This window comes from Cololabis saira, chromosome 17, assembly GCF_033807715.1.
Source record: "Cololabis saira isolate AMF1-May2022 chromosome 17, fColSai1.1, whole genome shotgun sequence".
In the NCBI taxonomy this organism is placed as follows: domain Eukaryota; kingdom Metazoa; phylum Chordata; class Actinopteri; order Beloniformes; family Belonidae; genus Cololabis; species Cololabis saira.
Window position 1 is genome coordinate 16,000,513 of NC_084603.1, and position 13,508 is coordinate 16,014,020.

At 38.4% G+C, this 13,508-nt stretch overlaps 1 protein-coding gene across 1 annotated transcript in view; it reads right to left on the minus strand.

Annotated features, from left to right (window-relative positions):
• Positions 1-13,508, minus strand: part of LOC133463632 (serine/threonine-protein kinase 32C-like) — a 209,542-nt gene that overhangs the window by 128,258 nt on the left and 67,776 nt on the right. The window contains 1 exon segment of the mRNA XM_061745276.1: positions 9,665-9,720. Coding sequence (XP_061601260.1) covers positions 9,665-9,720 — 56 coding nt within the window.

Genomic DNA, 13,508 nt, shown 5'->3' on the forward strand with positions numbered 1-13,508 from the left:
GAAGGAAGGAAGGAAGGAAGGAAAGAAAAAAAGGATGTAAGGAAGGAAGGAAGGAAGGAAGGAAGGAAGGAAGGAAGGAAGGAAGGAAGGGAGAGTAATGGAGGAGCACTCATTTCCGCTGCAAAGCTGAATTCTGCAGAGTGATTTCAGATCCTCACACCTGGCAGACGGAGCCTAAACAAAAATGGGAGGGAGAGCGAAATCTGGCTCGGCTGTCAAGTCTCTGCAGGATAACAAAATAAATGCTAACAAAGGCTTCATCATCTCCAGACCTCTTCCAGAGACGCCGGTGCCTCCGACAGGACTAACAAGTCTCTCTGGCTTTGTCTCTTCTCCTCCCACTTATGGCCAGCACCTGTCTCTGTTCTGCCTCCGCTACACTCAGCCCTAATGAGGAGTTTGTCCGCGCGGCGCAGAGGATGAAGACGTAGAAAACGCCAGCTGAGTTCCTGCACCAATACCTCGCACCCACCAGCGTCTGTGTCGGTCCACCTCCTCACTCTGGTTAGACGTTAACCTGTCCATGTGGCGGCGGTCGCTACGCTGCCCCCCAGTACCCAGTGTGGTGAGGTTTCATGGTTGGTGAGGCACTGACTCCTTTAGTGTAAGAGTGTCAAAAGTATTCACATTCATTACTTTTTTACTCAGGTAAAAGTATAAAAGTACTGGTTTCAAAACTACTTAAAGTATAAAAGTCAAAGTAATGTAAGGAGGAAAAAAGCCATTAAGGACACAAAGCCATTGAAAATGAATGTATCTTAGTATAATGCAAATATATTAAAGAAGCATATATGTGTACTATTGAGCATTAACATGTGTTTCAGAGAGCAGGAGATATGATGACTAGTTGCCTATAAGTATTGTAATGGTGCAAAAAGTCAAACTTCAGAGGCATGTTATCATTTATCCTAACCTTTATTGGAATGTACATCCAAGTTTAGTTGCAGGAATCTGAGGGAACGGATGTAAGACAAAACTGGACAAGAACATCTGAAACAACCACAACCAAATTCACTCTATCCGGATGGAGCAATTTAACTGGGATAGTTTTTTTTTTAAAAGGCCGAAATGAAATAGCAGTAACGAGGCTGTTTTTAAAACTGTAAGGAGTAAAAAGTTACAGATAATCTGTGTGAAAATATAAGGAGTAAAAGTAAAAAAAGTCGTCTGAAAAATAATTACTCCAGTGAAGTATAGATAACCAAAATTTCTACTTAGAGTAAGGTAACCAAGTATTATACTTTGTTACTTAACACCCTCTGCATCTCAAACATGAGTTCCACCTAGATCAGTATCATAGCGGGTTTTATTTATTTGGAACAAATCCTGATGTAGTTTGGTAGCAGTTTCTGCTGGGCTTTTAAAGGCAATGGATGGATTCTCTAAATCAGAGCTGCCTGCACCTCACGATTTCATCCCTGTATTTGAACAGGAAATAGGCAAATTCAGCGATTTTGACTATAAAAAATGTTTGAAATTACATACATAAAGATCAGGTGGACAAATATTAATATAAATGTGATGTTATAATTAGACTTTAATGAGCCCTGCAGCCCCCAACACCGCGCTCCTCTACAGCCAGCGCCGGGCACAAGGAGCAGCACGGGGTGGGGCAAAGTGTAATGCTCCCGGGAGAACGGGAGCAGGCAATTATTCTTACTTTAAGACTCCCCTCCGCCAGAATACAGACGCTCGAGATATTAGAGGGGGGAAGTGAGGAGAGACGACAGGGATTAAAACAATATTTCTGCCAGGTTTTATCTTTAGCCACTGGATTTTGCCCAAAAAAAGATTTCTGCAACTGCAACAGCTGCATCCGTTTGGACCTCGCGTCATAAATCCATCATCATGGAAGCAACCTTTTTGCTGATAAAACATTTTTGGCCCTAGATCATCCTTAAACTACATCATCCTTAAACTGTCATGGTTTGGTTATTTAGGTTCTTGTTTTATTTTGAAACCTGTGTCTCTGGGCCCGTTTACACGGAGCAAAAACGGTGGTGTTTTCATGCGTTTTGGCCGTTCGTTTACACGAAAACGAAGTCACCAAAAACCATCATTTCTGAAAAACTCCGGCCAAAGTGGAGATTTGCAAAAACTCCGTCTTCACGTTTGCTTGTAAACAGAGAGAGAAACGGACATTTAGGCGTCAGAACGTCACATTATGAGACAGAAACGTCACCAGCGTCATGTGTGCAACCTGTGTTTACAATTTGTTTGGCCACCGTCAATATTTTCTTGTATTTTACCTGTTTTTATATTCTAAAGTCACACTTAAAAGTAACTCCACTTCTCTGTCACTCCAAACGAAAGTATTCTTGTTCGTCTTGGAAGTAACTGGAAGTTACTCGTGTCATTTGTTGATGTTTTTTTCCAGGATTTTGATTGGCTAGCATGACTTTATCTTCTCGTTACACTGCCCCCTGTAGGTTTGGCTGCTCATAGCACCTTAACAGCTATTTATGCAGGTTCGTGTAAATGATGGTATTTTTCAAAACGTAGAGGGGGGAAATATCTGTTTTTGTAAATACCCGGCTATGTGTAAACGTGGCATTTGTGTTTCAGCTCTGTTTTGACTTCACTTGTTCCCATCTGCCTGATTGTATGCACCTGTGTCTCATCAACCCTTCTGTGTATTTCTGGTCTTGTCTTTCCTTTCCTCCCTGCTGGTCCGTACTGTTTCATCCTCCATGTTTCCGGTCTGGTCTTGTGCAATTCGGATTTTTGCAATCCTGCTAAGCAACGCTTTGGGTTTTGTTTAAGTTAATAAAACACGTTTTTTGGAACTCCTGCCTCCTGCTCTCCTGCATCTGGGTCCTATCCACTGCATTCGTGACAAACAGTCCACTATTGACGGAAACAAATGTAAATGTAGCAAAGCAATGATGTGTTGGTTTGTACTTTTGGAGTGGGGAGTTTGAGGAAAGCTTAAGTGTTTACTGTTCCAGCAACCTTTTGGGGAAATCTCGTGTGAATTACTGACGAGGACGTTGGAATCCATCGTGCATATTCCTTTTATTTAGTATTTTTCCTCGTACCTGTCGCCGTCCATCGCGACCACAATGGCATCTGTATTTGAGGGAGTACAAAACCAGAATGCAGTTCGTCACATGAAGAAGTAGTAAGGCAAGATGTTTCACAGTGGTTACATTAAAAGACCCAAATAAGCCAATTTAACACCTCCACCAGCAGGAAGCTGCTGCGTTAATGGATTTCTCCACTTTCTGCAGACGGAGCGGACGTGCTTGATGGGTATATGTGATTTAAATTGATCACAAAGCTTTCGTAGCTAATGAAATTAAAAGACTTTGGGGTACCATCTTTTTTATGTTAAGTCTCCTGTGGTCAAAACGAACACGTTTGAGGAAAGTTACGCCCTGCACACTTTTCAAGACTTTGATTTTTGTGTTAATCAAATTCATTATTTAATGATTTTCTACAATGACCAAGATAATTGTGATGCATTGCTTTTGGCTTAAATTGGGACAGCTCTAATGGACCAGCATGTTGACACTTTCCAGGTATGGCAGAGCTGTTTTTGGATTTAATTACCACAGATTTAACATTCATCTAAATTAGCTTTGGATGGTTCGACCAGTGCATGTTTTTAAATAATGACTTACTGAAACATGATATATGTTTTTCCAGGTGTGTAAAACTATAACTTCTTGTTATGAGGAAGCATATGTAGTAGGGGTGCAATCAGTACTGGAGTTGAGGGGGATGAGGAGGGATGGCATCCCCTCCTGAAATAAAAAACGGTCCAAATCATCCCCCCTGTAAAACTGCCACCCCCCCCTTTCCATCCCTTATGTCATTTCATCAATGAATGTGGTTTTACTGCTATTTCAACATTTAGAGTCATCACCCAGAAAAAATAACTTATTTGACAATTTTCACCTGTTTCAAGTAATTTTCTCACTTGAACAATAAGTAGAAAAAATCTGCCAGTGGGACAAGATTTATCTTCTTATTACAAGCAAAAAAAATCTTGTTCCACTGGCAGATTTTCCTACTTATTTTTAAGTCAAAATCTACTTGAAACAGGTGAAAATTGTTGTTTTTTCCAGTGATGAGTCTTGTTTTAAGTGTAATGATATTTTTTTGACTAAAATGAGACATTTTAACTAGAAATAAGACAAATATTCTTGTTAAGATTTAGAGTTTTTGCAGTGATCCATTTTACTTATCCCTGTGAAGGACAGAGTCATATTGATAAGTTCAGAAAAGTGTTTTTCTATTGTTGTGTTTTGATGTATTTGATGTAAGCTCCAGTGGATATTTAAAGCTTACAGAAGGCTGCATTTAACTGCTGCTATGTCATTTCTGCAGTATTTCTGCAGGTGTTTTGGTCAGTGCTATTATTTGTAATATATTATATTATTTGTAATCAGCACAAATTATCTGTCCCCATATGATAAAATCCACCATCCCCCCTGATTGTTTTTTACAACTCGAGTACTGAGCGCAATGATTAGTACACACTACAGTATCAACGAAAAAAACTATTGTTGGGAAGAAAAAGAAAACAGAGTGAGGCATCTTCCTTCCTCCCTATCTCTGCACAACAGCGTTCAGCCGCCACATCGGCGACTGGCAGCCAAAGTTCATTAAAAGATGAATTTCTTTTAAACGAAGCGCCCCATCTATTATCACATAATTTAAACGGCCTGAGGTGAGAGCTAAACAAGAGCCATTATGAGATTCATAAACTAATTAGTACACTAATTGTTTCAAATCGTCGATGACTAATCGACTATCAGAATAGAAGTGACCAGTTTTGGTCGCCAATACACGAGTCGCAATATGATTGAGCACCAACATATTTTGAATTACCAACTTATTGCCGTCATGAGTCTTACACTATTGTCTGCCTGACGCTTACAGTCGGATAAGGGGCGTCACTTTGCATAGTTTATTTATATGGTAACAGTGTAGACAGAGAAATGCTCAACTCCAGCAGTTGCAGTTGTTCTGAAATTGTACAAGGATTAGTTTTTGTGAAGCGAGACCAAAAAGATTGGTGCAGAAAGATGCTAATGTATATATAAAAGATTGCAAAAAACACATCGCAGAGATGAAAAAGCAGCGTTCACTGTGTTTGTAAATGGATTTTGGAGAAAAAGGATTCCTCTGTTTGCCTTCCGGCATCTTCCCGCCTTTAAAAGCTCTGAAAATATGGTAACTTTCAACATTAATATTTGTTTGGGAATTGGGTTTCATGGAAAATACCCTCTCATGAGCCAAACGCCTGTGTAGTAAGTGCAGAAACTCAGTCGAACTCCAGCAAAGACACATTTTATCGGGACATCTTTTTGAGCCTCCGTGCAAGTGCTTCTCTGCAGGTGGAGGCATTTGTGGGTGTAAACGTGGCTGTTTAAAGACCTTTACTTTATTATATATAACTGGGAGCTAATTGCTGGGAGATAATTGGAACACAATTGGGAAATTTGTTCACTTCTTAATAATTAAATGAACCCCCTTTTTAATATTAATGTGGTGTCCATATCCATCAGAGCAATCCCCACCTCATGACTTAGTTTAAAGGGGAGCTATTATGGCATCTAATACCTATTTTAAACAGGCCTTGAATGTCTTAAAATAAGCTTTTGATTGTTTTTGCTAAATAAATTAGAAATTCAGCCTCTGAGCCATGTCTTTATCTTCCCAGTCTCTCTAACCTCATTATCTATGCGGGATTCTGAGTGGGCGGGGCTATGATAATGAGGCACTGTGCTGATTGGCTGCCTGAATGTCGCGATACACCGCTACGAAAAAATGGTGGAAGCTCCGGCCGGCGGAGTTACCGTGTCCTAACACCGTGTCATAACTGCATGCGATGCGAGCGAACGTCAGCGACAAAATCAATTCCATTGCTTTAGTTTTCTATTGGACTGTCCTAACTGGCCGCAGCGACGCAGCAACACAGCACTGCGCAGCGCGCCGTTTGAGCTGAACATTTGTCGGACGCCCTGCTTTTATTCTCTTCCTGTCGTTGAAAGCGCTGTAGGAAACGGTCACGGATGAGGAACGGCGGATCCAGTTACCGTATTTTCCGCACTATAAGGCACACCTAAAAGCCTTTAATTTTCTCAAAAACCAGCAGTGCGCCTTATATATGATCATTACGGTAATTTCTGTTCCTGTAGTCAGGGGGATTGTGGGTAATGTAGTTGGTGTCGCCGAAGTAATGGCGTTAAAAACGTCAGGAATCGTCACAGACGTTTGACATACGGTACTTTTCTTCTTGTTTTTTTTTTTTGCATTCGCTGTAGGATTTTGTAGCATTTCCTGTAGCGCAGCTCCATCAGGTAGATACGTAACTCAACCCCCAGCCACTATAGTACGGTATTTTACCATATATTTAGTGCGCCTTATAATGCGGTGCACCTTATATATGGAAAAGGTTTTTAAATATGTCATTCATTGAAGGTGCGTCTTATAGTGCGGAAAATACGGTAGTTGAAATGAGAAGTTATCTCTATGATTCCTCCTCATTTCACTACAAAAACCTCAATAAAGTGGCAGCTGCTGGAGGGAGATGGACAGAGAGCGTCCGATGTCACGCAGTGCAACGATAGTCGGACGCTGATGCAGTTACACGGTTTTATAGTTGTGGGCGTGGTTTGCATTTTGGTAACGTAGCGAAAATGCGCAGAATCTTATTGGCTCGTAGATCCACATCACACTGGACGGCTCATCCGGGCGGCTGTACAGACACTGCAGAATTTGGTTGCTTTCCTCCTTCTCTGAGTTGGCAGGCTGAGGGGAGACCACTTTATATATGTTAAAGCAAGAAAAAACCTGTTTTTCATAATAGGTCCCCTTATAGTCTCAAAGGCAGGCCATAAATCACATGACAAACCCTCTGAGGTCACAAATAGGTTTCCTTGGAGCCTCTTTTTCTTTGTATGGTGCAGATCAGGAGGGATGGAAAGCCAGCGGGAACACGATACTTCTAGTTTTATCCCCCTCCACCATGCAACCTTACGTGCTTACTGTTTTGCCTAGCTAATTCTTGGAGTTTGGTTTTAATTTTTTTTGAACACGAACTACAATTAACTTAAATTGAACATGATTTTCTTGTGAGAAGCCGTGTTGCTGTCCGTGGTGCTGAATACCTGTCATTTCGATATCCAAGCTGCTCAACTTCATAACACACAGAGCTGGTAGAGTAGCCAAAGATTGTACTCAAGTAAAAGTACTGTTACTTCAGAATAATATGACTCAAGTAGAAGTAAAAAGTAGTCATCCAAATAATTACTTGAGTAAAAGTAAAAAAGTACTTGGTGAAAAAACTACTCAAGTACTGAGTAACTGTTGAGTAACGTCTGATTTATTTTTTTTAACACAAACCATTCAAACAGACAAAAGTACAAAATAATAATTTTCAGGCAAATTAAATCAATAAAATAATAAAAAATAAATTAAAATTAATAAAAAATAGCTTAAATTAAAATAATCTTAAAGTAAATTCAAGTACTTTAATAAATAATAAAATAAATAAAATAATAACAGAATAAAAAAATAAATTAAGCACAAGTAGCACAAAATGTCAAGCCTTTGTACTTTTCTTTTTTAACCAGGCAGAACTAAAACAAACATGAACTCATAGAAACTCTGTGTGTGTTTGAGTCTGTGTAAATGTGACAAAACATGCAAAAACAAACATTTTTCCCAAAGAATCACCCAGTGATTCTTCTTCACAAATCTACTCAAGTGCCCTTTAAGATCTGTTACAAGCATGGTAACGTCTAGTCTAAACAATAGGTAGAAAAATGAAGGCTATTAACTCTCTTTTAAACAAGTGTTTTAAGCAAGTGTTTCTCTCTTTAATACCAAAAAGGGGAGTGGCAGCAGCTTGAGGGAAACAAAGCAATGAGTAAATTAACATAAATTGACATGGTAATATATTCAGCATGTGTGTGATTTCTTTTTAATATAAGCAAGGGATGTGTTTTTAGAAGAAAAGAAAGGTAGAGTGGCTCAAAGTAGAAGGAGTTTGCAAAGGCACAAGTAGCTTTAATGAAGAAATGTTATGCTAATACCATGTTTGGGATTGAAGACATTCTTCAGCAAAGGTGACCAAAGATGACACTGAAACCTGAGACACACACACACACACACACACACACACACACACACACACACACACACACACACACACACACACACACACACACTGCGCTGACCCCTAATTAAATGGAGAAGTGGGGTCAGAACTCCCAACAGGTCGGCTGGCATGAGATGAAAAATTTAATTGCCTCCCCTTAAAGTGACTTTACATAAAGAATTACATCAGACCTGGAATAATGCTCAAAAACTGAACGTGCAAACGTTTGAAAATAAAGAACTTCCTCGTCTTTAAAGCAGCTGAAGCGTCGCCTCTCCTAGCGAGTTGAGATGGTTCATTCGTTCATTCGTTTTTATTTATTTCCAACATGTATAAAAAAAAACAAGAAAAAAAGATAAGAGGTGGACATTCCACCACATAAACAAAAAAAACACATCAAAACATATTTCAGTTACATGTTTGAAAAGGAGTGGGAGGAAGTATAAACTTATTTAATCCCACCCCCTTTCCAAAACTAAACATAAATTATATTTCTGTATTTACGTTTTACACTATACACTAATTTGTATTTATACAAAAATTAAACAGGTTATTTTTGTAAAAATTATATATATTTATTTATAAATAAATATATATAATTTTTACAAAAATAACCTGTTTAATACCAGATGTAAGCTCTATCATAAATATAATATACAGTAACTATGATATAAATATCTATACCAGGGGTCGGCAACCCGCGGCTCTTTAGCGCCGCCCTGATGGCTCCTGGAACTTGTTTTTCCTTATTTTCTCTTTTTTTCTTCTTCTTTTTTTCCTTTTTTTCTTCTTTTTTTCCTTTTTTCTTTTTTCTTCCTTTTTCATTTCCTTTTTTAATCTCGATATTTCGAATTTTGACTTTTTTCTTGACATTTCAACTTTTTTCTCGAGATTGTACTTCAACATTAATCGCAAAGTTTTTACTTTTTTCTCGACATTTCGACTTTTTTCTCGTCATTTCAACTTTTTCCTTGACATTTCGACTTTTTTCTCGAGGTTGTACTTCAACATTAATCGTGAAATTATAACTAATATAGATACATGCAGCATGAATTGTCTTCATTCTAAGGCTTATCCAAGACTTTTCATTTTTTGCGGCTCCAGACATATGTGTTTTTTGTGTTTTTGGTCCAATATGGCTCTTTCTACATTTTGGGTTGCCGACCCCTGATCTATACAAACATACAAAGTCAACATGACGAAATAGCAGAACACACACAGCTGCTGATCATTAAACACAGTCTTCACTTTTATACCTCAAATAAACTATGTCTTTATATTTCTTCTTAAATTGTTTTATGTTTGTACATTCTTTTAACTCCCAATTCAAATCATTCCACAGTTTGATTCCACAAACTGATACACAAAAACTTATTTTGGTCATCACTGATTCTTTAGAGAAATGACTTTGGTGGGTTAATGAGGAACACACACACACACACACACACACACACACACACACACACACACACACACACACACACACACACACACACACACACACACACACACACACACACACACACACAGATAAAAGGAAGACTACACTACCTTTCCAAAGCTCCCTTTCCCGATGGCCCGTAGTATCTGGAAGTGGTCGAAGTTCACTGGAGGAAAAAGTAAACACAGGGAGGAAGAATTTGTGAGTTACATACAAAAAAAAAGGTTTTATCGAAAGAAAACCGTATATACTCAAAAGAAAGCATTGCATTTAATAGTTAGTGGAAAATATCTTCAGTTCAATTCAGACGAATTGAATAAACCTTTATTAGAAAAGGTAGACAAAAACAACCCGTGAACATTCCTAAGCCCCCACCCCTCATGAGGAAATTTCATCAACGATAAATCACAATATATGGGACTGAAAAAGAAAAAATACCCATAAAAAGGAAAATGTCTGTAGTTATGGATTTATTCAATGCCAAAACTTCATACAATGTACAAAGAAAGTGCATTTGTATATTTCCTCACTGTCTCCTAGGCTTGTAAATGTAAACACTGTACAGCTGGACAAATTAAAGTGCATGAACATTAATAACATGTTTTATATAAACCAGGACAGTGCACTGCTTTGTTTCTAATACTGAAAAGTCAGTAAGCAACTTAATTTTGCATAGTACCTCGCTGCCTCCTAGTCTTTAAATAAATAAATGTAAACACTGTACAGCTGGACAAATTGAAATGCATGAACAATAGTGCGGAGACAACCGCGTAAACCGCGTAAAAAAAACAAAACACGTGTGTTGTAATAAAATATCGATATTTGCCGTCAGTTTATCGATTATTTATTGCAACAGAGAGCGCAACAATATATTGCAATATCGATTTTTTTTCCCCACCATTAGTTCCCATGTCTGTCACTCAGCAAAAACCACACTCAGCTGTCACTCAGCACGTGCAAAACAAGCTAAAATCCGGCTTAAATCTCATATCTGGTGTTATTTCGGGTCAGAAACAACGGCAAGAAAGGTGAGCTGGACAAAAAAAAGGCACAAGGTATGCCACATGGAAGTGAAGTATTGCGTTAATACAATCAATGTTAGTAACTATATGTTGCGACATCACTGAGATCTCCTGTCCAAGCCGTCCACCGGACCGCATCAGAAACTCAAGCAACAGATTAAACTCAAGCAAACTCTACAACTACCAGCCAGTTCTACCTGTTCTACTAAAATAACCGAGGTGATTGCAGGGTTTATTTGTAAAGATGTGCGCCAGTATTCCGTAGTTGAAAATGAGGGCTTCAGGCGGCTAATTAAAGTAACGGAAGCAAACTACGTTATGGTGTCTCGCAAACGTCTGTCTGAAGAGGTAATAAACATGTACCAGGTCAAGAGAACATGTCGGTCAAAGAGAATGTGAACAATAAGCTTCATATTGTCATGTTTTTTAAATGCACCAGGTTAGTGTCCTAATAGCAGTGCGAATCTCAATATAATACTAAGATTGACATGTTGCATAACTAGACCATTTCCATTTCTCCATTTCTCCTGGCCTTGATAACTTAGAAAGTAAATTGCTCAAACTTGTCAGCTCTGTTACCACTCCAATATGTCACATTTTTAATCAATGCCTAAGCCATGGGATTCATCCAACCATGTGGAAAGAAGCCAAAATCATTCCTCTTCCAAAAGATAAAAACAAAATGTTTAACGGTCCTAACAGTCGCCCAATAAGTATACTACCATTACTAAGTAAAGTTATCGAAAAAATTGTATTTGAGCAACTGATGGACTACTTTTCTGACAATAATCTACTTTCTAGCTGCCAACACGCATACAGGAAAAACCATTCAACTGGCACTGCACTTGCACATATGACTGATGACTGGCTAACAGGCATGGATGATAAGAAATTAGTGGGAGCAGTAATGTTGGACTTCAGTGCGGCCTTTGACGTAATCGATCATAGTTTGCTAATTGGCAAGCTACAAGCTACTGCAACCTCATGGTTTAGGCATTATCTTTCAGGGAGGAAACAGAGTGTTTTCCTTAATGGCAGCTACTCAAACTGGAAAGCAATGGACTATGGGGTCCCACAAGGAACCTGCCTTGGGCCTTTGTTATACTCAATTTTTACCAATGACTTGCCTTTGTATATCAAAAATGTCAAGAGTTATGTACGCAGATGACACCACCCTGTATTACGCTGCTTTGTCTGAGCAAGCAGTAACTTGCTTAAAGAGGAGAATGAGTGGGTTGAATGCAATAAGTTATTTTAAATACCTCCAAGACAAAGTCGATTGTGTTTGGAACTCGACATATGTTGGCAAAAAACCCTCAATTAAATTTGGCTATAAATGTAACAGAGTCAATTTTCCATTTGTGTATGTGCATTTATTTTATATTTTATAATCACCAAAATCTGTTATTTTAGTATGCCTGACATGTCAAACCTCCAGAAACATGTGGAACCTTTGTGTTTTAATTTGTTTTTCCCCCACGGACATTTCTGTAAGTCCCCCACCTGTATAAATGATTTCTCCCGCCTTCACCTCTCCCCTTTTGTTACTGATGTCAATGGGAGAGGTGAGTCATGTAAAGTCTCTGATAGACCACGGTTTGGGTTTCTTGTGTATTATGTTAATATTCCTTGTTATTATCTGTGTAGGGGCTCAACTCGATGCATGTTCTGACTGGAGGTTTTGTTGTTGTATTTCCTTGTCAGGAAATAAATGGAGATCGCCTCCAAAAGAGTCCGGCTGGTCTGAGTCCCGTCTGTTAAACACAACGCACACCACTACTGATCCCACCGGTTACATAAACACCATAAATATTGAACAAGTCAGTACATTAAAACTGCTGGCTGTAACCATTGATAGCTCACTATCATGGTCAAATCATATAAATAACATTGTCACTAAAATGGGAAAAGGAATTGGCATGACTAGAAAGTGTGCTACCTTCATCACTCCTTCAATAATGAAATCAGTTCTGCATTCTCTAGTTCTGTCTCATCTGGAATACTGTCCTGTAATTTGGTCTTCAGCTTCAAAATCTGATCTGAAGAAGTTACAGGTTTCTCAGAATAAGGCAGCTCGGCTTGCTCTTGGTAGCTCATTTAGAACCAACATAAACTACATGCATGCACAGTTGATGTGGCTGACTGTTGAGCAGAAAACATCATTACATCTTTTAATGTTATTGCGATGCATTATTAGCCCCAAATATGCATTGAGCTTGGCTCGTCAGTTACGAATGACATCAGAGCAGGTTACAGCACTAGAGGCGCTGCCTTTGGTCATATATTGCTCCCAGCTCCAAAAACAAAGAAACATTTTTAATAACAATAACCCAACTTATTATCGGATCGAATCAAATCGTGATAATCGATTCTGAATCTTAAGAATCGAAAACGAATCTTGACATTTGAATCGATCCCCAGCCCTAGTACAGGACTGTCTCAGAAAATTAGAATATTGTAATAAAGTCATTTATTTTCTGTAATGCAAAAATGTCATACATTCTGGATTCATTACAAATAAACTGAAATATTTCAAGTCTTTTATTATTTTAATATTGCTGATCATGGCTTACAGCTTAAGAAAACTCAAATATCCTATCTCAAAAAATTAGAATATTCTGGGAATCTTAATCTTAAACCGTTAGCCATAATCAGCAATATTAAAATAATAAAAGGCTTGAAATATTTCAGTTGATTTGTAATGAATCCAGAATGTATGACATTTTTGTTTTTGTATTTGCATTACAGAAAATAAAGAACTTTATCACAATATTCTAATTTTCTGAGACAGTCCTGTAAAGTAGTTCTAGCACCAAAACAGCATTATTAAGCCTGTCCCAGGATTATCACTGAACGTTATCAAACTCCCAAGAAGGTTATTAGTTTTTATTCCAACATTCATCTCCAGACACGAGGAGCAGCAGTGATCGAT